At 42.2% G+C, this 26,067-nt stretch overlaps 1 protein-coding gene across 2 annotated transcripts in view; it reads left to right on the forward strand.

The window, feature by feature from the left end:
* MAGI3 (membrane associated guanylate kinase, WW and PDZ domain containing 3) overlaps positions 1–26,067 on the forward strand; it is a 2,524,824-nt gene that overhangs the window by 1,274,354 nt on the left and 1,224,403 nt on the right. For both annotated transcript variants that reach the window (XM_044076986.1, XM_044076987.1), the window contains exon 5: positions 1,524–1,733. In XM_044076986.1, the coding sequence (XP_043932921.1) occupies positions 1,524–1,733 (210 nt within the window). The remainder of the gene's footprint in view (positions 1–1,523; positions 1,734–26,067) is intronic.

Here is a 26,067-nt window from a genome sequence, read left to right on the forward strand (position 1 = left end):
CTCCCATAAAATCCTCCCTGTGTATTAGACAGCCTACCTATAGCCTAAGATCTAACCAAGACAACTGTATCACATTTCAAAACGGTCACTGGAGAAAAGGCATTTTGCAAGCTTTGTCGAGCTACATTGAACCATCTTCCCAAGAAAATTCAAATCCAAAACCCCTTAGATCAATTCATATCTAAACTAAATGAACACCCTGAGTGAGGCAATTTATGTAAATGTCTTTAAGACAGTGGGTAGCATATGTAGTATGAAAAGGTCACTACCTACGCTACAGTAAAATGCTCTGTATGAGGTGAACTGCTTCTCCTGTACATTATGTAAAAACTGTGAAGTATGTAAATTTGTATTTGCACGTTAAGCCTTCAACTGCACATTTATGCTGTGCCACCTGTTGTACTTTGATATGATGAAATGTTTCTCTTGTACATTGTGAAAATGTGTTATTTTTCACTCTGTATGTACTGCTACTTTTCACTGCTCAACTGTGACCCCAGTTCGTGTCTAAAAAGGGTCATTAGACCAAGCCACTTATGCAGTCAACAAACTGCAAATAAATAAATAAATATTGAGTGTATAATAAATAACCAAAATGAGCAAGCATCAAAATAAAAAGATTTGTGCTTTCATTTCATATTGTGATGCCCTAACCCAAACTTTGAGGTGTAGCATGGGTAGAATGAAAGGGACAGCCATCCTGGGCGGAAGGCGATTGCAGAATTCATTTCCATACCGGCATTTCTGAATGCCGGTATGGAACTGAACTCAGATACTGCATTTGTTGTCAGAACTGAAGCATTTACTTAAGCACTTTGCGTGTGGTCTAAGTTGCAGTAAACTACTTGATACAAGTACAGCAAGCTGTTTCCTGCAGTTTTTAAAAGACCTTGTTTTACTACATAGGTGGTAAGATCTGGCACTGAAGTGAGAAGCAAAAGAGGAGAATGGAAGCGAAACTGAAGTTTGTTGGTAGTTCAGAACCCCTAAATGTAGTCCATAAGTATTTTTGTTCCTGTCTTTCCAGTAGTTTTTCTCTCTGTGACTTTGTTTTTGATTGCAACAGTTAGTACATTAGCTGTGCCTCACTAATCTGAGCTTTTGTAGAAGCAACCATAATTGGTATCCAAACCATGGATGTGCTGTATTGTTGTCTAAAGGTTTTATGATTGATGTCCATGTTAACTGTTTTTTCTTCCTTTTTAATTGTTTTTTTTTTTTGTATCGTTTACCTATCAAGCAAATGTTTCAATTTATATAGTGCACAAAAGAAAGGCCATTTACAAATATGCAAGCCTCTAGCACCTGTAACTGACCTTTTCATGTGTGATTGCTGCCTTATTTGCATACATAGAATTTGTCTACTACCTGTTATAAGAGGTTGCTTTGTCAAAACACTTTGAGCTAACAGTTTGAAATGTGTTACAAAAGGGAAAATCATTTAAACAGATGCACTCACAGTACATGTGTAACGTTGAGCTTAATGGTTATCATAAAGTATCCTTTTCTTTTTCAAAAATTAGGCAATTTGTATGGCACCCCTAAGCCCCCAGCAGAACCAAGTGCCTTTCAACCTGAAGCAGTTGATCAGGTTTTATTTGATGAGGATTTTAATTCTGAATCCCAGAGGAAGAGGACTACATCTGTCAGCAAAATGGAAAGAAAAGACAGTTCAGTCCCTGAAGAAGAGGAAGAGGAGGATAAGGAAACAGTTAATGGGAGTGGAGGCATAGGTTAGTAACCAGAATAACTGTTGCATGTTAGCAATATTGACTGTAACTGCTGTGTGTGAGTATTATATTTGCTAATAAAATCTCCTCTGTTTAGGAAATAGAACCAAAGAACATTTTGTTACTCATTATCTGGGTTAATGGGCTGTTAGCCTCTGATGGTCCAGGGTCATTTCCATACTGATGTATGTGTTTGATATATAGACAGTTTTTGTCATCTAACAAACTTGTGCCCCACCCAGCGTTATCTTGTAAATGTTGTAAGAATTGAGCTTCATTGCCTACTCTAAGGTCTGAATCCCTAGGTAACTAATCCATGACGACGGATGCAGTAAAGGTAATGTAATCTTAGGTGCTTACATCTTTTTTTCTTAAATGTATGAAGTCTGAGTTCTCAAGCCTGCCCAAAGAATCCTTGCACCTGTTACCACCTCCTAATACAATATCCATCTCTCCATAGCATATACATGAATTTAATTTCTGCGAGCATTTTCTGCATTTTAAATAGTTACAAGATATGGTTTTCTCCTGAAACCAATGGACATTATATCTTCTTACTTCAACTGCATCTGTACTTCAATTCATACCATTTTCAGTATGTAGTATTTTACACCAACTTTTCAGCAACTCACAAACAGGGATTCTCTCTTAGGAATGTAGCCAAATCATATGACTATTAACTTGACATCAAAAAGTATCATTGTGTAAAAAAAAAAAAGTGCACAATGCCATTCACATAAAACAATTCTGGTCCTGTTTTGAAATGATGTATTTATTCATTACTACTGTTCCATTTTCAGCTTGCCTTATTACAGAGGTCAGAATTTTCACAAAGCATAAAGTCGTATCTCAGGTATGATTCCAAAGTTTTTATTCACTGCATTCATACATAAAAGGATAGTAGTTAGACTACAAAATGGAAAGTATTAAAATTGTTCATATTACTTTTAAATATTTTTGGCTTTACAACCCCAAACTGTTTACCTTCACCTTTTTACCATGTCACATACTAGGCACAGTGATTCCTGGACTTCATAAACACAAATACCCTTGACCAAATAGTGAATACACCCACTAGAAGCTCCAATATACTGGACCTCATACTTACAAATATGGGAGAATCCTCCACCATCACTGTCTCATCCTCCCTGGTAAAGTCTAACTATAAAGCTTTCTCAATCAAAATCAACTCTATAATCCCGTTAAAACCAGTAACAGGAACTATTTCAAGGCAAATAACTTTTCATTAAGTGATAGGTTGACAAAATTCAGTGCTCCTCCAAACCCAGAATATAGCCTCCTGTGCTGAATTGCTGTCAGAAACTCTGAACAACCATTCCAGTGACTGCATAGAGGCTGCTGTACCTACCAGAAGTAAGCCATAGCAAGCCCTAGAAACAAACCATCCTAGTAGCATGCCAAATTAAACAGGATATACAACAAAAGGAAAAAAAGTTATGGCAAAAATCAATAAGGGGAATACAAATAAATATAGAAACTCTTCTCATCAAAGTAAATAGGTAGCTAAGAGGGGTAATTAGGTCAAGGAAAGCCAACTTTGAGGTTGTTAGCTTTCCAGGTGAATGGGTGAGATAACCATAAGGCCTTCTACAGCTGTGTCAGAAACCTCAAGAGCAGCACACAGAAATGTGCTGAACTGGTGGTTAATGGTGCCACATTTATTTAGCCTGGCGATATAGCAAACCTTTTAGCGGACAAATTCAATTCCAGTTTTAACCCCCTCTCACCCTAACTATCCCTTCAGAAATATTCTCAAAAATAACCCCTCCAGCTATAACTAGGGAGCATGTTCTGGCTGCACTCACTATGACCATGAACACGGCCTCAATGGCCCCTAGTAACATCCCAGGATGCCTCCTGAATAGTCTAAAATATGATTTAATCATTACTCTGGAGTCATTATTTAACTATAGTCTTAAAACAGACTTATGTTCTGTAGTCCTATCTCGCCTTCATTCTTACACTTGGGATTGGAGCCGAACCTCTGCTCCGACTCGGCAAATCTCTAGCTCAAAATCTTCTGGTTGGCTCATGGCTAGGAGGTATCCCATAATGCACCACTAACGTATCTCAGATCTCATTTGCCGCTCGTTGAGCTCAGACGTGCTTCTTCTTGGCTGTGGCTAAGTGAAAATTTTTCTATTCGTGTTTTCTAGTTATTTGTTAACTAAAAATCTATGTATTCTCTGGTTTAGTGTTTTACCTTATTCTGTGTGTGTTTTAGACAATTTGCTGCATTGTTCACTCTGTTTGCACTGTTTGTGCTTTTTTGATTGGCCGTCCTTCCGTTGGCCTTGTTGTATCCCTGCATCGCTTTCACTTGCTGTGCTAATTGTTTAATTGTTATTCTTTTTCACCAGGGCTAGGCCCGTTTAAGTTAGAGGATCCAGTCCTCTGTTTGTTTGTCTTTGCTGTTACCTCAGGACTAACCGTTAGTGGAGGGAGTCCTTGTTCACTCTTTGCTCATTGTACTAATGTCTAAAGATACTAAGGATCACAAGTCTTCGGGCTTTAAAAAATTTACTAAATGTGCCCAGAAAATGTTTTTGACGGATGGGCACATTCTTTGTGTGTACTGTTTGAGTGCTATTCACCTCCTAGAGTCTTGCTTATTTAGTCATGCCTTTAGTCCCCGTGTTTTTCAAGAGCGAAAGAACAAACTTATTTTGAAAGGCCTGTTAAAGCATTCTTTTGAGGAGGAATTGGCTTCTTCATCCTCCAGTTCCAAGTCACCATCCTCCAAGAAAGACCAAGCCAATCTACAAAAAGGCGGTCTCCCACTCATTCATTGTCGTTGGAGCCACCAGACAAAATTGCCAAACTGACTACATCCTTGTCGGCTCCACTGGTTTCAGTGCCGACAGAGGTTTCTGTTGTGGATCCATCAGTTTTGGCTCCAGGAGTTTTGGAGCTCATAATTGAGCCTGTGTCTTGGAGCAGGTCAGCTCTTTCAGCGATCTAGGTCCCCCACTCTATCCTCCAGGTCCTCTAGGAGCCTTTCTGATGCGGATGTTGAGAGAGTGGTGCACAGACTACTACAGACTTTGGCGGTGTCAAATTTACTTTCGGCTCCTTCCCAGTCGGCTCCGGAGCCTAATGTGCCCATACACCCTGTCGATGTTTCTCCTCTGAGCCACTCTGGTGCTTCAGAGCCAGAAATGTCTGTGCCTCAGGTCATGGAAAGGTCAGTTCCAGCTACCTCAGTTGGTCTCTCTGTTCCGATATCTGCTCCGACCCCTTCTGTGCCATTTGTGGGGTCTAGGGTCCTTAGCTCTCTAGTCAGGCCCGAGGGGGAATGCTTGGACCTGAACTTCTTTGGTTCCGAGCCTACCTCTTGGTGCTTTGGCTCGCGTGAGTTTGGACCCCACATCTGCCTCGAAGCCTATCTCCTTGGCACCTAGGACTGCCTCTGCACCTTCAGAGCGGGGGGCATCCTTGGAGCTGGGAGGATCAGCCTTTGACGTGATGAGGAGTGTTCTCTCCAAGTCTTCAGTTCCAACCAGAGGTACCAACACTCTTCCCCCCCTAAAGTGCCGACTTCAGTCTCAGCTCCCTCTCTCACCCAACACAGCAGAGACTTGCAGCCTCAGGAAACCGCCATGAGTGGTCCTCAGTCTTCCAGGGTTTCTCTAGAATGTCCTTCTGAGGATCCCCCTCGGAAGAAAACTTGTAAGAGGAAACATATTGACTCCCCTGATGAGTCCATTACATCAGATACTGACCTCGAGGAGTCTGAAGGGTTCCCCCAAGTCGTCCTTGGATGATATCTCCTTTGCAGATATCCTTGAGATCCTGAAACAGAGAGGCGGCTGGCCCACCACATCCCCTTCTGATGAGGAGCCAGTGTACCTGAAGGCTTTCTGGTCTCAACCCTCCACCTCTTGGGTGTCTCCACCTTTTGACAAGCTACTGGATCTAGTAAGTCGAAAGGTGTGGGAATCTCCTGATTCTGTGGAACCGGTTTCTAGAAGACCTAATAAATTCTTGTCAGTACCTCAGGACAAAGACTTTCTTACTAAGGGCATGCCAGTAGATTCCATAGTGGTGGCAGCAGCCACCAAAAAGGAACTTGCTGAGACTTCCTCCACTGTCCATCCATGAACAAGGAGTCCTGAACGATGGATAGGTATGGGAAGCGTATCTTTTCTTCAGCGGCTTTTACACTTAGATTGCTCAACTACCTGTCTCACTTCACTAGGCTCCAGAGAGATCTCCTAAGAGAACTGGGAGAGAATCTGAAAGGTAACATATCTGAAGCAGAGTTTGAGAAGGTTAACTCACAGATGTCTACCTTAAATTCTATTGTAAACTCCTCCATGTGACTGATCTCTTATGCAGCTGATGGAGTGAGTAGGGCAGCGGGTTCAGGAGTTTCTCTTAGAAGACACTCCTGGATGCGCTTGTGTAACTTTGCAGAGGTCTTTAAGTCTACATTTACCAATGCTCCCTGTGATGGATCCTTATTTGAAACCAAGGTAAAGGACACACTCACCAGGTGCGAACAGGAAGGGAAAACCCTGTCTGCCATGAGATTCCATTTTTCTGTTCCTTCTAGACTCTATCCCAAAGGGCAGAAGGGTGGTAAAATGTAGTTCAAGAAGTCATAGAGGTTTTTCCAGGATGCACAAGGTGATTCCTTCTCCAGAGGCAGAGGAGGAGGAAATAACAGTAGACGCCGCCCGGAGGCCCCCAGAACCAGGGAGACCATGATTCCTTTCGTGGTCATCCCTATCAGCGCTCCTGAAAGGAGGCCCGACTGTGCATCTCTGGAGCCAGTCGGGGGTCGTATATCCTTATACCCAGAAGCCTGGCACAATATCACTCAAGACAAGTTGGTATTAAGGATAATTACCAGAGGTTACCATATTCCCTTCTCTTTTCCCCTTCCTCAGATCAGACAAATCCCAGATGTTCCACCCAGTCACAGGGATTTAGCAACTCTAGAAATCCAAAAGTTGCTCGTAGAGAGTCATCCAACCCGTCCCCGCAGACCAAGTAGGATTAGGGAGTTACTCCAGATTCTTTTTGGTGCCAAAAAGAACAGGGGACTTGAGACCCATCTTGGATCTCAGCAAATTGAACGAATCTGCACAGAAGTCCAAGTTCTGAATGGTCACCTTACAGCGGATACTCCCATTGTTAGGGAAAGACATTTGGATGTGCTCCATAGATCTCCAAGATGTGTACTACCACATCAAAATGGACAGAACATCAAGGCGTCACTTACGCTTCCGTATGGAGGCCAGTCATTACCAGTTTCGCGCCATGCCCTTTGGTCTCACCACAGTCCCCAGGGTGTTCACCAAATGCATGGCATTGGCAACGGCTCACTTGAGATGCCTTGGATTCCAGGTGTTTCTATACCTGGACGACTGGCTCCTAACTGCCACCACCAGGCATCTACTATTACAGGCCAGGCACACTACTATTTCGACTTGCTTGCAGCTAGGGATTACAGTAAACTGGCAAAAATCTGCATTATCGCCTTCTCAGCATTTGAATTTTATTGGCACCGGTATACCATCACAATAAGGGCTTACCTCCTCGTAGAGAGAATTCAGCATCTCAGGAAACAAATTTTGAGCTTACTTCCTCTAAGGAAAGCAAAAGCAAAGATGGTGCTCAAGTTGTTAGGGACGATGGCCTCCGCAATAACATTAGTCTCATTAGCCAGACTGCACATGAGGATTCTGCAGTGGTTACTTTTTGGCCCAATGGTCACTGCAGCATCTACCTCTTTCTCATCCCATCCTGATAACAGAATCATTCAAACGGGATCTTCGCTGGTGGGCCCAGTCCAGCCATCTGACCACAGGCAGACCATTTGTTCCATCTTCCCCTGTTGCCACCATGACCATGGATGCCTCCCAGATAGGGTGGGGGGGCATTATCTAGGGAGAACAGTCCAAGGCATGTGGCAACACAAGGCACATTTGCATGTCAACATCCTAGAGATGAGAGCAGTGCTTCTGGCGCTGCAAGCACTTCACAGCTTTCTCCCTCTAGGGACGATTAGGATCCACTCGGACAATATGTCGGTGGTGTGGTACATAAACAAACATGGAGGGACCAAATCTTATCCCCTTTGCAGAGAGGCCCTTTGAGTGTGGGAGTGGGCAATGTCTTCCCAGCGTTTTCTGGTCGCAACGCACATTCCGGGGAAAACGAACGTGATAGCCGACAGGCTCAGCAGGGCTATTTTGATGCCTCGCGAGTGGTCTCTGAACACACACATTGCAAAACAGATTTTTTGCAAATGGGGTCAGCCTTGCTGCGATCTGATTGCCACTCCTCTAAATGCCAAATGCAGCAGCTACTTCACCCTAATTCCCCCGGAAGGGGAGGCACCCACAGATGCACTCTTTTACGATTGGCCTCGGGACTTCTCTATGCATTTCCACCACTTCCCCTGATATCGAAGGTAATTCAGAAAGCAATATCCTTGGGAAGCAAAATGATCCTAATTGCTCCTTACTGACCTCAACAGATTTGGTTCCCCTTCCTCAGACCTTATCTAATGGATGAACCGTGGACTCTGGACCCAGTGCCAGATTTGCTGACGCACTTGTCAGGGGTGTTCCATCCCTCTCTCCACACACTCAATTTGACAGCTTGGCTGCTCCAATTCCATCCTTAGTCAGGCTTCATGACCCTTTCTCCTGATGTACATATTCTGACATCTTCTCACAAACCTTCTACCAGAAATACTTACACCAGTAAATGGAAAAGGTTTTCCTTTTGGGCCTGTGAGAAAAATCTCGATCCTTATACAGCTCCAATTTCTCCCATTTTGGAGTTCCTTACTCAGTTGTTCCGTCAAGGCTCAGCAGCTGCTACTATTAAATTTCAACTGGCAGCCATTTCTACCTTTCACTTGGCTACTGACTGTAACCTTATGGTGCATAGACTGTGTAGAGCTTTCCTTAAAAAGGCCATCTTGTTACGATCTCCAGTCATGGCTCCAGTGGCACCCTGCGATTTGAATTTTGTACTTCAAAAACTTACTTCGAGCACTTTTGAACCTTCAGCAACTTGTAACCTCAAGTTCTCATCATGGAAAACTATATTTTTAGTGGCCATTACATCAGCAAGGAGGGTCTCAGAACTGCAAGCCCTTTCCATTATTTGGTGTTTCACAGAGATAGGGTTTCCTTATGGACAAACCCTTCTTTTGTTCCTAAGGCTTTTTCTCAGGCCAATATTAATCAGTCCATTGAATTACTTTTTTTCTTCCCTAATTTTTCTAATAAGGCAGAGTACAAATTCCACCAATGTGACATGCATAGACAATTGCATTTTTATCTTGACAGAACTAAGAATTTCAGAAGGTCAGATCAATTGTTTATTTCCTTTTTGGATGCAAGGAAGGGCCTTCCAGTTTCTAAAACCACATTGTCTCACTTGATTTCCAGCTGCATTTCCTTTGTCTATACATTCAGTGGCAAAGATCTTCCCTTCAAAGTGAAAGCTCACTCTACCAGATCTTTGCCTACTTCGGTAGCCTTTCAAGCAAAAATTCCTATAGATAGCATCTGTGCAGCAGCAACATGGGCTTCACCTCATACATTCATTACTCACTACAGATTGGACATGGCTTCCAGGAACAGGTCTTCCTTTGGTTCCACATTACTCAGGAGCATTTTCCAGTGAGCCACCCAGGATAAAGATGCTAGGGATGCTGTCCCAAGTGTAAGAATGAAGGCGAGATAGGACTACAGAACATAAAGAAGTTATGTACTTACCATAACGTTTGATGTTTGTAGTCCATCTCGGCCTTCATTCATACGAACCCTCCCTCCTGCCCCCTCCTTGAGGATCTGGGTGTAATGTGACTATTGCCTTATCTTTATGTTGAGACCTTTCTACATGGTTTGTTCTTTGTCTCTGTATATTTACTTCTTGCAGCAAACAAGATCTGGGATATGTTAGCGGTGCATTATGGGATACCTCCTAGCCACGAGCCGACCAGAAGATTTTGAGCTAGAAATTTGCCGAGTCAGAGCTGAAGTTCGACTCCGATCCCAAATGTAAGAATGAAGGACGAGATGGACTACAAACATCGAACGTTATGGTAAGTACATAACTTCTTTTTGTGCCACTTGAATGGAGGACTGCAACGGTCATTCCCTTCATAAGGCAGGACTTGGAAACTGCAGACCAATTATTCTCACTAGTCTTCTTTGCAAAGCCATGTAAAGAATTTTCATGGAATTATCGATAGGGACATAGGAGACTTCCAGACACCGGATACTTCCCAGTTTGGCTTTGTCAAAGAAGGTCATTATCTGTGAATCTGGTGGACTTCTTTGTAAAGCTCACTAAGGCAATGGATGAGGGGAAAATGCTGCATACTGCCTCTCTAGATATGGTTAAAGCATTTCATACAATACCCACTTGGGCATTGTCAACAGACTTATGGAACTAGGTATAAAGGATTGCTAGCTGGCTCACTGATAGGACCCAGGTGGTTAGAATCAGTAAGGCCACCTCCACAAGGAGGCTGGTCAGCAGTGGAGTCCCCTATGGCTTTGTGCTGGGTCCACTCCTCTTTGGCTTCTACTTCTTGGATATCAAAGCCAATGTCAATGACCTTTGGCTGACCAAGTTCACAGATGATTGCAAACAGGGAGCAGTCACTGAATCTTCCCAAGATGAGAGCACCCTTCAGGAAGGTCTAATACAGACAAATGCTTAGTGCCAAAGCCATGGCTTAAAACTCAATATCAAGAAATGTGTTACAGTACCTTTTGGGAATTTTTCCACCTCAAGTAACTACGTCATCAATCAAACACCCTTAAAAGTTGATTCACTAGTCACAGATCTGAGAACTCAAATGGATAGTAATCTAACCTTTGGCCAGCATGTGTCCAAGGTAGTAATCCTTCTGTGTTGCTCAAGTTATAAACAAGAGCATGGCATCTAGGTCCAGAGAGGTCATCATACCACTGCACCTGGTCCTTATCAGACCCATCATAGAGTATAATGTCCCCTTCAGTATGTACCTGACCAGACACACGCAGCAGCTGTCATGTCCACAAAGGTTCTTTCCAAAAAGAATACAGATAGTAAAAACAATGTCCTACACTGATTGCCTCAAAGCTCTGTCTCTTTACTTGGTATCATACAGACTTCTGAGAGGTCATCTTTGCCTGGCATACATGGCATGCCTGAACTGTGTTTTGATTAACTTTTTGCACATGCGCAAAGCAGCATCAGAAATACAAGATTAAAATACCTAAATTTTGCTTGTGACATAAGTAGGACATGTTGGAGAGAGAGATATGTTTCTTAAAGCATTCCAATTCTCTGGAACAGACTCCCATCCATGTAAAGCAGAATTCCTCCATAACCCTTTTTAAGTGCAATTCACCTTTAGTCTGGCTTCTTTGTCTCTGATGGACAGAGGCAGTCAGTAAATCACCTACTATATAGATCAAGTTTATGGGTCATATTTGTGTTGTACTGCTAGACGTATAAGCACCCCTAGTGCTCATTAGCCTAGTATACACCAATGAACCTATAATAAATGTAGTTGATAGTTTTCCGATGCTGTGAAAAGCACATTTTTGAATTTGTGATGCATAGATGGCTTTTTGTACTGATACTACAACGTGGCATTCTATCTCAGCTTTATAAATGGCTCTAGTGTAGTTGCATTAAAGATATTAAAACATGTAGATCTTGTTTTAAAAATGCCTTGCATACAGAATCTACCAAAAAGTAGCTTTTTTATGGTGGTACTAAAACGTCAGGGATTATTGGATTGTACTTTGTGATAGAAAAAAAAATCAACTGCTTGTCTTCTGGCTAGCACACCTTTTCATGAATTGGAAGAAAGTCCTCGTCTTGCCTTATTTAATCCCTCTAAAAATATTTGAGATGGTCTGTGTTTATTTGGGAACAGTCTCCTTCAGCAGTTAATCACCAGAAGAGCATTTTTCTTGTTAAGCAGAATTTGGAACATAAACATCAGAATCTGTCCGAGTGATAAGATTTCCTTGTGGCAGCTCTAAGACATGGTGTAACTTAAACAGGCATTAAGAGAGAAGGGCAAGTTGTGCAATAAGACTCTGTCTTGAGGTAGTGAGGACAGAAAATACATCAGATCTTTTCTGGTTTTGCAAGAAGATGTGCAGGGGAAAAAGCATGGTAAAATACCAGAAATGTTCAAGGAATATGGGAAATAGAATGGCAAACATTACATATTGAAAAACTGCAGGTAAAAACAGCAAGTGAAGGCACACAATCCTGGTATATGTACATCACTAATGAGAAACAAGGGTATGAACTGTAACAGAACCTAGAAGGGGATGGGAGATATAATGGGCATGAACCGTAAAAAGATCTAAAAAAGGTAAAGCTTGCAAAAGTAGTTATAATTAGCTGTTCCTGACACACAGAGTTGACGGAGTTCTTACTTTATTGTTGCAGTAATTTGGGGAAGTAACAAAGACTACGTTACATGAGAAAGTTTTTAGAAGCAGATGGCTTACTTTTATTATCTAGTAAACATATTAGATGCAATACCAAGAGTCACCCAATTTCTAAGCTGGCTTTGAAGAGAGAGAGCATCTTTGACAAAGCTCCTGTCACCAATTTCTGAAGAAAGGTCCTAATAATTATTCTTGGAAGTTCATTGTAGAAGGATCCATAGTACATGTTATGTCACCAACTCTTGTCTTCTCAAAGAACAATTTACTAAATTGAAGGCACCAAAGTCAGACTTGCCAAAATATGCCATTCAAAGGGAATTAATATGCTGAAGTTTTACATAATGCCATTCAACCATTTTGTGAAATACAGTTTATTAATACTGTTCATTGGAGCAAGCCCTTCTGTTGCACCATGGTGGGGATTTAGTTTTAGGCCTAATAATTAAATTTCTACTTTGCATAACCTCAGAAGTAATGGAAATGTTCAAATCCCTGGCAAAATCAGATGCTTCCTTTACTCAAAGGTAGTACAACCATGGAGTTAGAATATCTAAGTCAGATGTGTATGAGAGTACAGCCCTTCCCTAATTTTCTGTCGCAAGGGTCTCACCATCTTTCAAATGTATATTCCACCTACTTTTCATTCATAAGGTAAAATCCTTTATTGTGTCCTCTTTGAACAAACTGTAGTTTGGCTTATTGACAGCTTTGGTGACAAGAGTCAAATATTTCATTTTTTTAAAAACACCTTTATTGAATTTTCATTTGTGACTTACAAAAAATTGCATATCTGAAGTAGTTTACTTTATTTGATCTTCAACCTGTGGGTACCGGATCCGTATCAGATCTGAGCCAACAATTTCACTAGCATCTGCTCTGAGCTCCAAGCTCCTCCCCTTACCCATAATACACCACCACTACCTTCCATTCCCCAGATCTCGTTTGCTGCGGCCAGCCTAAGTATCATGATTCTGAGCTTCGAGTTGTGAGTTGGGTTTTCTGTCTTTATTAGAGTTTTTGAGTGTGTATACTTGTCATTGTAGGTTCCCTCTCATCCTCCCCTCGCTGGTGCGTAGAGTTAAAGCATTTTTGTTAGCTTTTAGATAGTTATGTAGCTTAGTATATAGTTGTCTTCCCCTCCTCCCTCAGCCTTCTGTGTGCTTGTTTGAGTGTGTGGTGAGTGGCGTGTGTTGTGAAAACTAGCTTCAAATAACTTGTTTAAAGAATTTGTTTAAATTTGTTTAAAAGTTACTCTTGTGGTGGGACATGGCAGATCTTCCCAAGCAAGTGTTTAAGAGGTGCACTGAGTGTGGCCACAAATTGTCACCTGCTGATGGCCACACTCTTTGTGTGCTATGTTTGGGTGCGGCCCATTTGAACACAGACTGTGCTATTTGTGTAAGTTTTAACCTGCATGTCGTCAAGGTTCAGTGGGCCAAGTTAACTTTGAAGGGCCTGCTGCCTTTTACGGAGGCAGCCACCTCCTCTTCTGCTTTGGTCACAGTTGTTGCTGTGGCCGCCTCTCCTTCTACTCTTGTCCTTCCTTTTCCTCCCTTCTAGGCTGGGACTCCCCCTCCTACTTCTGAGCCTGTGGAAGTGGAGCGCAGAAAAGGCAGAGAGAAGGAGAGAGAGAGAGAGCACCATCCTGAAAAAAGAAAGAGGTCCCCGGACCTTTCAGCTCTATCAGGAACTCACGCTAACAGTCAGTCTAGGCACCATGACTCCACTTGGCTCCGATCTCCTAGATTTTCTCCAGAGCTGGAGGAGCCATGATCACCATCTAGAGCCTCAGTTCCTTGACCCACCAGGTCGGAGTCCATGGTTTTGTCATGGTCCACCCGCAGCCTCTCTGAAGTCGACATGGATAAAATGATGCGGAGGTTCATTCGCACACAAATTCACATGAGAGTCTTGCCAGCCCCTTCTCCCTCTGGTGGGGGGAGCTTGCTTCCCTTCTTTACACCAATATCTCCTTCTCTGATCCGAACCCTGGTTTTAGAGTACATGGATCCAAGGATGGGCTTAGTCAGGGGGTCAGCACCGACGGTACCTGTCTGCCCGATGCCAGCAGCTGCCTGGATCGTGTTGGATCCGACCAGTTCGGATCCAAGTGGCTCACGGAGCTGGAGCCTGGGTGTCAGATCTGTGGGGGTGGAACTTTTTCCATCGGCTCTGATGTCAGGTTAAGTTCCCCTCCTTGTAGCCCCGTCTACTTCGGGCCAGACTCCGATTCTTGCATCGGATCCGGGGAGAGCAGTTCCCTTACTGGTGTCCCAGGAAGCTCGTTCTCCCTCAGAATTTGATGTGGTAGAAAGGGTTCTCTCCACTGGATCAATGCCCCTGACTATATCTTCTGACTCCGCCCTGACTCCCTTTGCTTTGTGTGAATCCCATCATTTTACCAGAAGGGCAGCCCATGCTCGAGGAGCCCCAGGCAGTTCCCCCTGAGGAACAAGTGGTTTGCGAGTTCCCTCTGGAAAGCCCCACCAGAGAGGTACCTCGCAAGCATACATGCAAGAAGAGGCACTTGGACTCCCCCAAGTTCCCCACCGAGGGCACAGATTCGGATGATGGGGAAAGTTCCCCCAGATCACCTTCCAAGGATGTCTCCTTTGGAGACATCATGGAAATTTTATGCCAGCGGGGAGGTTGGTCCACCCCAAAACCTTCCTCAGACAAATCCATGTTCCTGGAGGCTTTCAGCTTGGGCTCATGTACTTCCTGGGTGTCCCCTCTGACAGATCCCTTGGTGGACTTGGTCACCTCATGGGCTTGGAAGGAGCCGGACACTACGGAACTAATCCCTAAACGCCCAGACAAAATTTTGAGTCCCCCTACAGACAGACCAGCATGGAATAAAGGGTACCCTGTAGATGCAATGGTGGTAGCAGCCGCCACCAAAAAGGAACTAGCCTAGGAGAGTTTCTCAGTTCATACCCCTGACCATGAGTCTAGGATGATGGACCACCTAGGGAAGTGGGTTTATGCATTAGAGACCTTTTCTATCAGGGAGCTGAATTATTTGGCCCACGTTACTAGACTATAGCACGACCTAGTTAAGGAACTGGCTGAGTCTTCCCCAAAGTCCATGTCCCAGGAGGACAGAGCCACGTTCTCTGCGAGGATGGCTACCTTGACAGTGGTTTCAAACACATCACATGCTACTGAAGGAGCGGCTTTGGCAGCTGGGTCCTGCGTTCCCATGAGGGGTAATGCCTGGCTCAGATTATGTCAGTTCACAGAACCCTTTGCCCCTTATGACAGTTCTTCCCTTTTTGGTAAGACCGTCCGAGACACACTGGTCCAGAGTGAGAAAGATGGGAAGACACTGTTTGCCGTTGGAATCTGCTTCTCGAACCCTCAAAGATCCTTTTCTCTGAATCAGCGAGGGCAAAAGAAGATGTGGTTCCAGAAGTCTCAGTATTCTTGGGACACTCAGGGCTCTTCTTCCCCTAGAGGCAGAGTGGGACAGGATAGATGCCGGCCCAGAGGCAGAGGGGGTCTGAGGAATTTTGGGTCTCAGGAACCTTTCTCGGACAGGCCCGCGCAGCAACTCAGAGGGGTTGCCTGACTGCTCTGCTCTGGAGGCAGTCGAGGGTCTCCTGTCATTGCATCTGGCAGCATGGGAGTCTGTGTCATCAGACCGTTGGGTGCTTCAGATAATTTCCAGAGGCTATTCAGTCCCATTTGTGGTTCCTCCCACACCTTTCAAACACCTCCCGGATGTACCACCCATGCAAAGGGAGGCAGCAGCACTAGAAATCTCCAAGCCACTAGAGAAATGAGCCATCGAACCCGTCCCCCCATATCAGTCCAGATCGGGCATCTACTCCAGGTTCTTTTTGGTACCAAAGAAAACGGGGGACTTAAGGCCCATTCTGGACCGATCTACTCTGAACCTGTCAGTTGCCAAAGAAAAGTTCTGGATGGTCACTTTACAGTCCATCATGCTGTACTTGCAAGAGAGCGACTGGATGTGCTCGTTCGACCTCCAGGATGCTTACTATCACATAAAGATACACAGAAGCTCCAGGAGATCCCTCCGCTTCTGGTTAGGAGCCAATCATTATAATTTCCGAGCCCTACCCTTTGGTCTCACCACAGCCCCCCGGGTGTTCACCAAAGTGATGGCAGTAGTAGCGGCTCACCTGAGGCTTCAGGGGATTCAGGTCTACCCTTACCTGGATGATTGGCTCCTTACTGCTCCCACCAAGCATCTAATTTGTTGGACCAGAAATTATTTCCTAAAGCTTGCACACCACTTGGGGATTACAATCAACACTGCCAAATCTCTTCCGAATCCTGTCCAGGTGATAGAATACATAGGGGCATGGATAGACACGCTACAGACAAAAATCTTCCTGACCATGGAGAGAGTTTGAAACCTAAGGATGCATGTTGCCTTCATCTACCATTCTCACCTTCCCTCAGCAGAATCCGTTTTGAGGACCCTAGGTTCTATGGCAGCAACCATAACACTTCTTCTGTGTGCTTGACTACATATGTGAGTATTACATTGGACTCTTGCGGTGTAATGGTCCATGTTGGAGCTTCCATTGTCGCATCTAATACACCTTGGCAGAGTCTGCAGGTTGTCCCTTCTTTGGTGGATGCATTCTTTGGAAATTCTGGAGGGATGACCTTTTGTTCCAGCTCCTGTCCAAGCCACAGTGACCACGGATGACTCCCAGCTAGGGTGGGGGGGGCATTGTTCGGGAAGGACAGTCCAAGGCATGTGGTCCCCTATCAAGACCAAGTTTGCTTATAAACGTTCTGGAGATGAGGGCTGTCCTTTTAGCGTTGCAGGTCCTTCATGCCTTTCTACCTCTGGGAACCATTGCAATCCAGTCAGACAAACATGTCAGTGGTCTGGTATATCAGCAAACAGGGAGGGACCAGATCTTAGCCCCTTTGTCTCGTGGCTATGAGAGTTTGGGAATGGGCGAACTCCACTGGTCATTTTCTGATAGCAACGTAGATTCCGGGACGGTCCAACATTCTAGTGGGCAGGCTAAGTCGGACTATTCTGATGCCTTACAAGTCGTCTCTGAATCCTTCAGTAGCAGAGCAGATCTTTCTAGAGTGGGGTCGGCCTTGCTGCAATCTCTTCACATCTCCTTCCAACGCGAAGTGCAGCGAGTTGTTCTCTTTGAACCACCTGCTGGGGGAGTCCCCCAGAGACGCGCTCTAGTCCATGCTTGGCCTCCCAGTCTCCTGTATGCTTATCCTCCTGTACCCCTTATTCCAAGCTTTCTACAGAAAGCTTGCCAACTGGGGAGCAAAGTGATCCTCATTGCCTCGTTTTGGCCTTGCCAGGTATAGTTTCCCTTCCTTTGGTCTCATCTTCTAGCTCTGCCTTGGATCCAATTCAGAGTCTCATTTCACACCCATTGAGGGTCCCTCATCAAAATCTGGACAGTTTGAGGCTCACAGCTTGGCTGCTCCAGTTCCCTTAATTGCTAGGACTCCTGGATTATCTTCTTCTGTCAGGTCTATTATGGTGGCGGCTCATAAGTCGTCCACCAGGAAGGTTTATTTTAGCAAATGGAAACGTTTTTCCTTTTGGGCTTCTCAAAGGAGCTTAGATCCTTTCACGGCTCTTGTTCAGTCTTTTCTGGATTTTCTGGCAAATATTTTTCACCAAGGGGCTAGCTCATCTACAATCAAGGTTCAGCTAGCTGCCATTTCTCATTTTCATGTGGGCGAGAATTCTGCTTCTTTAGCCTCTTCCAGATTGTGTAAAGCCTTTATTAAAGGTATCTTCCTCTTACGTCCTCCGGTCAAAGATCCTATTCCCCCATGGGACCTTACTATGGTTCTTCAAGCATTGGTCGCTCCACCATTTGAACATACAGCAACCACAGATCTTAAGTTTTTGTCTTGGAAAACAGCATTTTTAGTGGCTATCACCTCTGTTAAGAGGGTTTCAGAACTGCAAGTGTCGTCTGTCAAGGTTCCATACATGATTTTCCATAAGGACAGGGTTTCCCTTCGCGCAAATCCTTCCTTTCTTCCAAAAGTAGCATCGTAGGTTAACATCAATCAAACTATCAATTTAAAAAATAAAAGTGGAAGGTGCTGCAAACTAACACAAATAACCCAAAATACAGCACCAGAACGATGACACTAATTTTATCATACTCTTTATTACAACAAAATACCAACCACAAACGTTAAGCACTTTCATCAACTAAATTGTCTGAAGTCAATTTAATTGATGAAAGCACTTGACGTTTGTGGTTCTTAGTTTTTATCATACTCTTTATTACAACAAAATATCAATTTACCTGTTTTCTTCCCGAATTTTACTAACAAAATGGAATACAGGCTACACTTGCTGGATGTTCATAGACAGTTACGATTCTATTTACACAGCACTAGAACCTTTTGCAAATCAGACCAGTTGTTTGTGTCCTTTTCTAAACCTTTTTTAGGTAAACCTATCTTCAAGGTTACCATTGCTAGGTGAATCTCCTTATGTATCCTTCAAATCTACAAGGATAAAGGTTTGTCTCCTCCTGGTCAGGTTAAAGCTCACTCGAATAGGTCCGTGGCTACTTCTGCGGCTTTTTGGTCAAGAGTATCATTGGATGGGGTCTATATTGAAAGACAGAAAGTTACGAAGTGCGAATGCTCAGATGAGCGAAAATGCCACAAATCGAAAACGTTATTGTGGGGGGCTGTGCCCCCCCCCTCTGAATATATATTCAAATTCCAAGATTGCACTACAGTGAAGAAAGGGCAAATATTCCAATCTTTACTCTACTGCGTTAAAAAAAACTTCGGTTTGCGGCATTTTTGCTGATCTGAGCGTTCGCACTTCACCACTTTTGGTCTTTCAATATGTAACCCATTGGATGATATTTGTTCTGTGGCTACTTGGTCTTCATCTCATACCTTTATTTCTCACTGCCAATTGGATTTGATTTCTCAAAGGAGAGCATCCTTTGGTCCTGCGGTGCTCCGAAATATCCTTCCATGAGTGCCACCCAGGTGTTTAGTAGCTGGGGACTCTGAACCACAGGTTGAAAATCAAATGAAGTAAACTACTTCAGATAAAGAAGTTATGTACTCACCATAACGTTCCATCTGAGTAGTTCTACTTCATTTGTCTTCAACCGTCCCGCCCTGCTTCCCCCTGGCCTTACCATATGGACAGCCTTCTTTAGCTGATTTTAGGTGTGTAAGGTGTTTTGAGGTCGGATTCTCAGTGTAAGTTACTAGGCTAGTGGCCCTAGAGCCCTTACAAGCTTAGCCATATTAATCCCAAGTTGCCTCCGTTGTCCTTGGTTAGATGGACATAATTTGCAGAGCGAGTCTATGATAAACACCTGTTACCCCTATCCATGAGGGACATGGGTGCCACCTCTGGGGTGAATTTGTGGTCTCCCATCCATTTGTCCAGGTTGCGCTTGAACAGGGTCAATGAGGAGCTCTGCTTCACATGAATTTTAAGTTTATTCCAGACTAGCAGCAATCTCTGGGAGATGTATTTGTCTCTCCAGCATGTTCTATTAATGTCACAGGCTAGGTTAAGATCCCTAGAGTGAGTTAATCTTGTACCATTTGACTTGTGGGTGTGCAGCATATCCATCAGAGCAGGGTTAGAGACTGCCCTGTAGGCCAGGCACAAGTTGCTTCTCAGCAGCCTATACGATAGAGTACAGTGACAAGGCTTTCAGTCTGTCCACGTAAGTAATGGTCCTGTATTTTCTTGGTGAGAAACCTGTGTGGTCTCACCAGCTGCTTCATGTGTCTGGTGAGGTACATGCAGAAGGGAGCATTGTACTCTATTAATGGTCTGATGAGGGTTGGGTACAGTAGAGATATAACATCCGTAGACCTGGATGCAATGCCCTTACTTGTGAGATGTGCAGCATAGAAGGCTTTCCTTACTACTGTTGAAACTTGTTGGATCTCATACCACTGGGTTTCAACTTGGGGAGGGGGGTACTGTCAGTATTGTAATTAGGTTTACCAAAGGGGTAATAATGCACTTTTTTGCATTTAGTTTGACTGTGGCTTTGGCACCAGTCATTTGTCTGTGTTAGCCCCTCCTGTAATATGTTAAAATCATTGGGAGAATCCATGATTACACACAATTTGCAATCATAAGTGAACATGGAAAGCCAATGGCCATCTATTTTAGCCTGGACTTCCGAGAAATAGATTCCAAACAGTAAAGTACCCAGCACAAATCCTTGTGGTGTGCCACTGGTGACTGGTAGAGGTGGAGTTACCAACTTAGACAGATGTGTTCTGTCGATGAGCCAATTGGCTACCCATCTAGTGATGTAAGGGTTAATCCCCAGCTGGGAGAGTTTCTCAGTGATACCTGAGTGGGGGATTGTGTCAAAAGCCTTGGCTACGTCAAGATAGACAGCAGACAGCATGCACTGTCTTACCTTCATCCAGGGCTTTGTGATTTTCTTTAAGAAGTCTGTTAGGTTTAATAAGTGTTATCTACCCTTAACAAAGCCAAACTGGGTTGGGCCTAGAGTTTGAAGGTCACCTATGTGTGTGTTGATAAGGTCCATGATGTTTTTTTTCAAGTGCTTGCAGATGAGGCTGGTTAAACTTATGGGTCTATAGTTCCAAGGGTCGGTTGATGGTCCCCTTTGGTGCAAGGAGATTACTGTTGCTGTCTCCACTCTGCTCAGCAAAGCCATATGTCAGGCTATGGTTAAAGAGAACACCAAGTGGGGTCCACTAGGACCTGTTTTAGAGTGCTTAATAAGCAACCTGGGATGTTAATCTGGTCCAACTGAAGCCATGTTTTTGGCCTTGGAGAGCACAGATATGACCCGATCGCTAGAAGATTCTAGGTAGAAGACTGGTGTCTGGTATGCTTTGAGGTATGACTGATGGGGACGGGGGTGAAGTTTGTGCCAAATCTGTCAGCTAGTAGGTTGGCAGTTTTTTCTGATATAGTATGAGTGGTACCACCTACTACCAGTTTAACACATAGCTGGGCATTCCCTTTTAGATTTTAGATGTAGTTAAAGAATGCCTTATGATTATCCTTGGCTAGGGATGCTATTTTACCTTCATAGTTATCCTTAGAGGACTTTACAACATTTCTGATTTGCTTAATCAAGATGTGGAGGGAGTTCTTCCTCTGCTGAGTCAGTTCCTTCTTGTTACACTCATTTGCTCACCCAGTATTCCTGACAGAGTACTCTGTAGGAAATTTTTTAAAGTCTGCCAACTCCCTAAACATATGTTCCCAGTTCAAAGTCAAAGTAAACTTTGTTGTCATTTAGGACTACACAAGTGCGGCCTAAATAAAATTCCGAGTATCTGCTCACGAGAGAGTATGTAGGATTACTTTTTTCTTACCTGTTACACCTTGAACATTTATCATCTACCCAAGGAAAAAATCTTTGGAGTCTGCTTGGGGTGTAAAAGTAGCTATGCAAACATTTCCGGGCAGAAATCCCAAATCTTCTAGATTTTGTTGCATATATGGGAGCCATACATATGTCCGCCTATTGTGTTTTTTTTTTTTTTTTGTGGATTGAATATCTAATCTCTCTTCCCAATCTTTTATGATCTATTCTGATTGAGTCCTATAGTTATCTTGCAGTATTTTATATGGCCTACTAATTATCCCTTTTTAACAGCAGCATAGATTCACTTAAAAACTCAATCAGTGCAAGTATTTCATTTAGGATTCCTCTATCCCTTTCTCTCTGTCTGTACTCTGATATCAATCCCTGATAGGGAAGGCAATCACTAGCCTACAGTCCAGATGTCTTCTTGGCCTCTCTCCATTTTATTACCTTTCCCCCTCTAATTTTGTTCCTAATACATTGGTTCCTTTCCCAGCTTTTTCAGTAAATTCCAACTCCCTCTTGCCTATTCTGTGTACCCCTAATTGTAGTCATCCCTATCATTAGAATCTCCTTTGTCCATTCCCATGTTGGCTTAGTTCTTAGTAGACTTTCTGCTACTTTATGAATATAATATTGTCTCTGACCGCTATTCTCTTTAAGGTTATATGTCCAAAATCCCATTATTTTCTTATTTCTTGAATTACCTTCCTGCTTCATCGTCATCATCCCTTTCCACTTTGAATTGTAGATTTCTGCTTATGTATAAGAGCCTTAACTGTATTGCTCTAAAATATCCTTTCATGTCAGGTAATCAGAAACATCCTTATTCTGTTGGGAGGAACAACATGTCCCACTTGACTCTTGTCCCCCCCCCCCAAGTAAAATCCTTCAGCTCTTTATTAATAACTATCCACAACTTCTTATCTGGCTGATAAAATCTGTATGGCTTATGTATAAAACCTAAAGGGACTAAAAACATTTTTACTGCTTGTATCTTGCTATCCATATCCATAGGCAAGAGCTTCCAGGTTCTTGTTTTTTGTATTTTTGTATTTGTTTATTCTCTTTCCAAATATCCTTAGCTGCCATAACAGAATCCTTTTTAATCCATATGCCTAAATATTTTATTTTATCATGCCCCATAAATATTGGTATTGCTGAACAAGTTCATGTGTAGGTACATAGTTTTATAGCTATAGCCTTTGTTTTATCTTCATTAATTTTATACCCTGAAAAAAACCCGGAACTGTCTCATAATGTTCCACAACAATAAGTGATCCTGTTCTGGTTCCATCAGGTGCAAAATAATATCATCTACAAATAAAGCTAATTTTTCCTTGAACACCATACCAATTACCTTTAATTTCTGAGTCCCTTAATATCTTTGACAATGGTTCTTTATATAACATAAATAGCAAAGGGGAAAAAGGATGCACCTGCACGGTTCCTCTGTTCAGAGGAACCCTAACACATAGATTTTTGCATCTAATCCCTCATATATCTTTCTAATTAGCCTTATTGTCAGGCAAGGCAAATTCTTCCATTTCCCTACTCATAAAATCCCATCATACTCTGAATGCTTTCTCTGCATCATGACCCACCAATTACAGCAGTGTTTTCTTACATTATACTTCCCTCTGGATTATCATTGTTCTGTTAATGTCAAATGTTTGCCTCCCCTCCACAAAACCACGTTGGTCCAAATCTGTCAATTATGGTAACACACTTGGCATTTTTTCAACCATTATAGACACAAATACTTTATAAGCATAGCATAAAATTGAAATGGGCTGATATGAAGTTGGATCAGATGGGTCTTTACCAGCTTTAGGTATTACAGTCACCACAACTTTTTTTCCAAGATGTTGATGTCTCCTTACCTTTAAAATACTGTTAAAGCCTTCTAAATCTTTATTACATTCTTCCCTCTGAGCTTCCAAACTTCCATCAGAATGCCAGCTATTCCTGGAGACTTTCCTGTGGATGGGTTATACATCACCATTTTTATCTCCTCTCCTCCTATGTTAACCGTTAGTTGTTGAGCCTTTTCTGCCTCTAACCTTGGTATATTGAAATCTTCTATAAATATTTACATTGTGCTTTTTCTTGCTTTTCCCACTTCTCTGCATTATACAAATTTTCATAAAATTTCAAAAATATCGTTTATACCTCTACAGGATTTCTTGTTATTTTTCTTGTTTTAGGCTTCCTAAGCTTGGCAGCAACCCCTTCTACTTTCTGTTGCGTAAGTCATTATGCCAAAAGAGTTTATACTCTAGTGTTATCAAAAACAGATGCTTAACAGCAATCTTTCTAAACTCATGCGTGTTATCCACATATTCCCTTATTTTCTATTCAGCACTCTGCAGTTACACCTAGTATTGCTCTGTGAGATTCCCCTTATCTTGTAATACTTTTATCTTTGTCAGTCCCTCTAAATAATTCCTACTACTATTTAGCCAAATCTGTTTTTCTTTTATTTCTGTCATAGTTTTAAACTCCACTTTCGTTTTATCCTTCTCGCTTGCTGTAAATTTGTAACTAGTTTCTATCTTGCCTAATAACTACTGGATAATTTATACTACCCATTCTTTAACTTTCTTTCTTTTTTATAGGTAGGTGGGGAAGTGCCAGTGCCTCATCTTTACTTCATTACCATGCATTTTAGTCTTGGTAATTACTGGTGCAAGTTCTGATGAAATAGTTACTGGATATGTATCAAGGCTTGCAATCAAATGCACGTTTCTATGAAATATAGTTTCTATCTAGTCTGGACTAGTTATTGTACATTGGGGAATAATATGCAAATTCTCTTGAGTTCTACTACTGAACTCACATCATCTATACCAAATATTTTCATACATTTCTTCAGAAATTCACTCTCTTTTGTTACATCTTCCCTTCTAGGCCCCCCAGATACATCCTCAGTGTTGCAAATCAAATTCCAATCCCCACCTCTTAAGTAATATTCCCGGCTGAAAAATGATAATTCTCTCAATTTTTTTAAAGCTCCATAATAGCAGTTTTAGGTGGAATATAAATAGATGCCAGTGTAATCCTCATCCCATGCCAGTAGCCCCCTTACTACCACAAGTCTGTCATCATTACGTTTGTTTTTTTCTCTCTTCTATTACTGGCACTCCTGTAGCAATTAATATAAGTACTCATCTTTCCTTTGTCTCACATGCTCAGTTCTTTCCAAATCTGTCTCCTGTAGCATTTATGTTTGCGCTCTGCATTTCTTAATTTAGTTAAGTATTCTTTCCTATTTTTCTGTACCTTGTGAGAGCATTCCAATTCCAAGATAATGTAGAAAATGTCGCCATTATGGTGAGAAGTCATGATTCCCCCATATTGTATATAGCAGCTTTTTTTTAAATATGTTTCCAGCTTTTATGATACATGCAGCCATTAGTGTTTGGCAGGTTAATCCTTTATAGTTTTTTTCGTTATCATCATCATTAGAACCAGTGTCTCATTTTATAAAACTTTTTGTTTTAAAATAAAAATAAAATCCTGCAAAAAAAAAAAAAAAAACAATAATACCCCAGGACAACCCCATAATCTGTTAACTTAATACAAACACACATAACTAAGTACCTCGACCTTCCTAATAGAAACATATGTGCTAAATAGGTAGCTGCTAATGCAGGCCCTAATTAACTTGAAGTTGAGGTTATTGCCTGTGCTTCTACTTAAACTAATTGGCGTCTATTCCTTTTTTATCTTTATTCCTCCGCCCCAAGTGATGACATCTTGCATGCTTTCAGAATTCATTAACTTTTAGTCTTGAAGAAACCAGTGTTACCTGTCTTATTGCTCTACTATCAACAAGTCTCCATGGAAACTTAAAAGAAAAATGTAGTCCTCTGCTGCAACCTGAAAGACAAGTTGAAAGATTTATTGTTAAAAGAAAACTTTTCATTATATTCAGTGCTCTCATATTTACTTGTTTCCACTTAAAAACTTTTTTAGATTAAATCAAGGGTCTTAATCCAGTTATTCACCTTTGCAAACATAAGAGAAAACATATCAGCTCTACATATATTATGATCTGTATACTTCTGCACCACATCGACCAGCTCAGTAACCCAAGATTACAGCCTGTTAACTTAAACATGCTTTTGTCCAGCCTTTCTTCTCTTTTTGCACTGTAATGTTACATTTCTTCATACCAAGAAGGAAAGAAAGAAAGAGGAGGAAGAATAAATCTGTTTCCTTTAATAACTTTATCACATAAAAGAACAAATAAAATACTATATTGCAATATGCAGTGTGAAAAGTTTCATAGAAATATTGTTAAGAACAGAAATGATTTTACTTGGTTATATTTTACTTCATTCCTCTACACTGAGTCCTAGCAAACATTAATGGTGTGAATTGAGGCAAATGCTGTTCAGTTCAACACAAGTTTAAGAAAGTCAACAAAAGCCCACTCTTTTTTACTTATACAGTCGTATTTCACAAATGCAATTGATGCTTTGCAGTCTCACATTTATTCTCTATTTTCTATGTTGCAGATCTTACTGTTCATATTCATTTCCCTAC

The sequence above is a fragment of the Protopterus annectens genome, chromosome 7.part0 (assembly GCF_019279795.1).
Source record: "Protopterus annectens isolate FY-2018-M chromosome 7.part0, PAN1.0, whole genome shotgun sequence".
Taxonomy (NCBI): Eukaryota; Metazoa; Chordata; order Ceratodontiformes; family Protopteridae; genus Protopterus; species Protopterus annectens.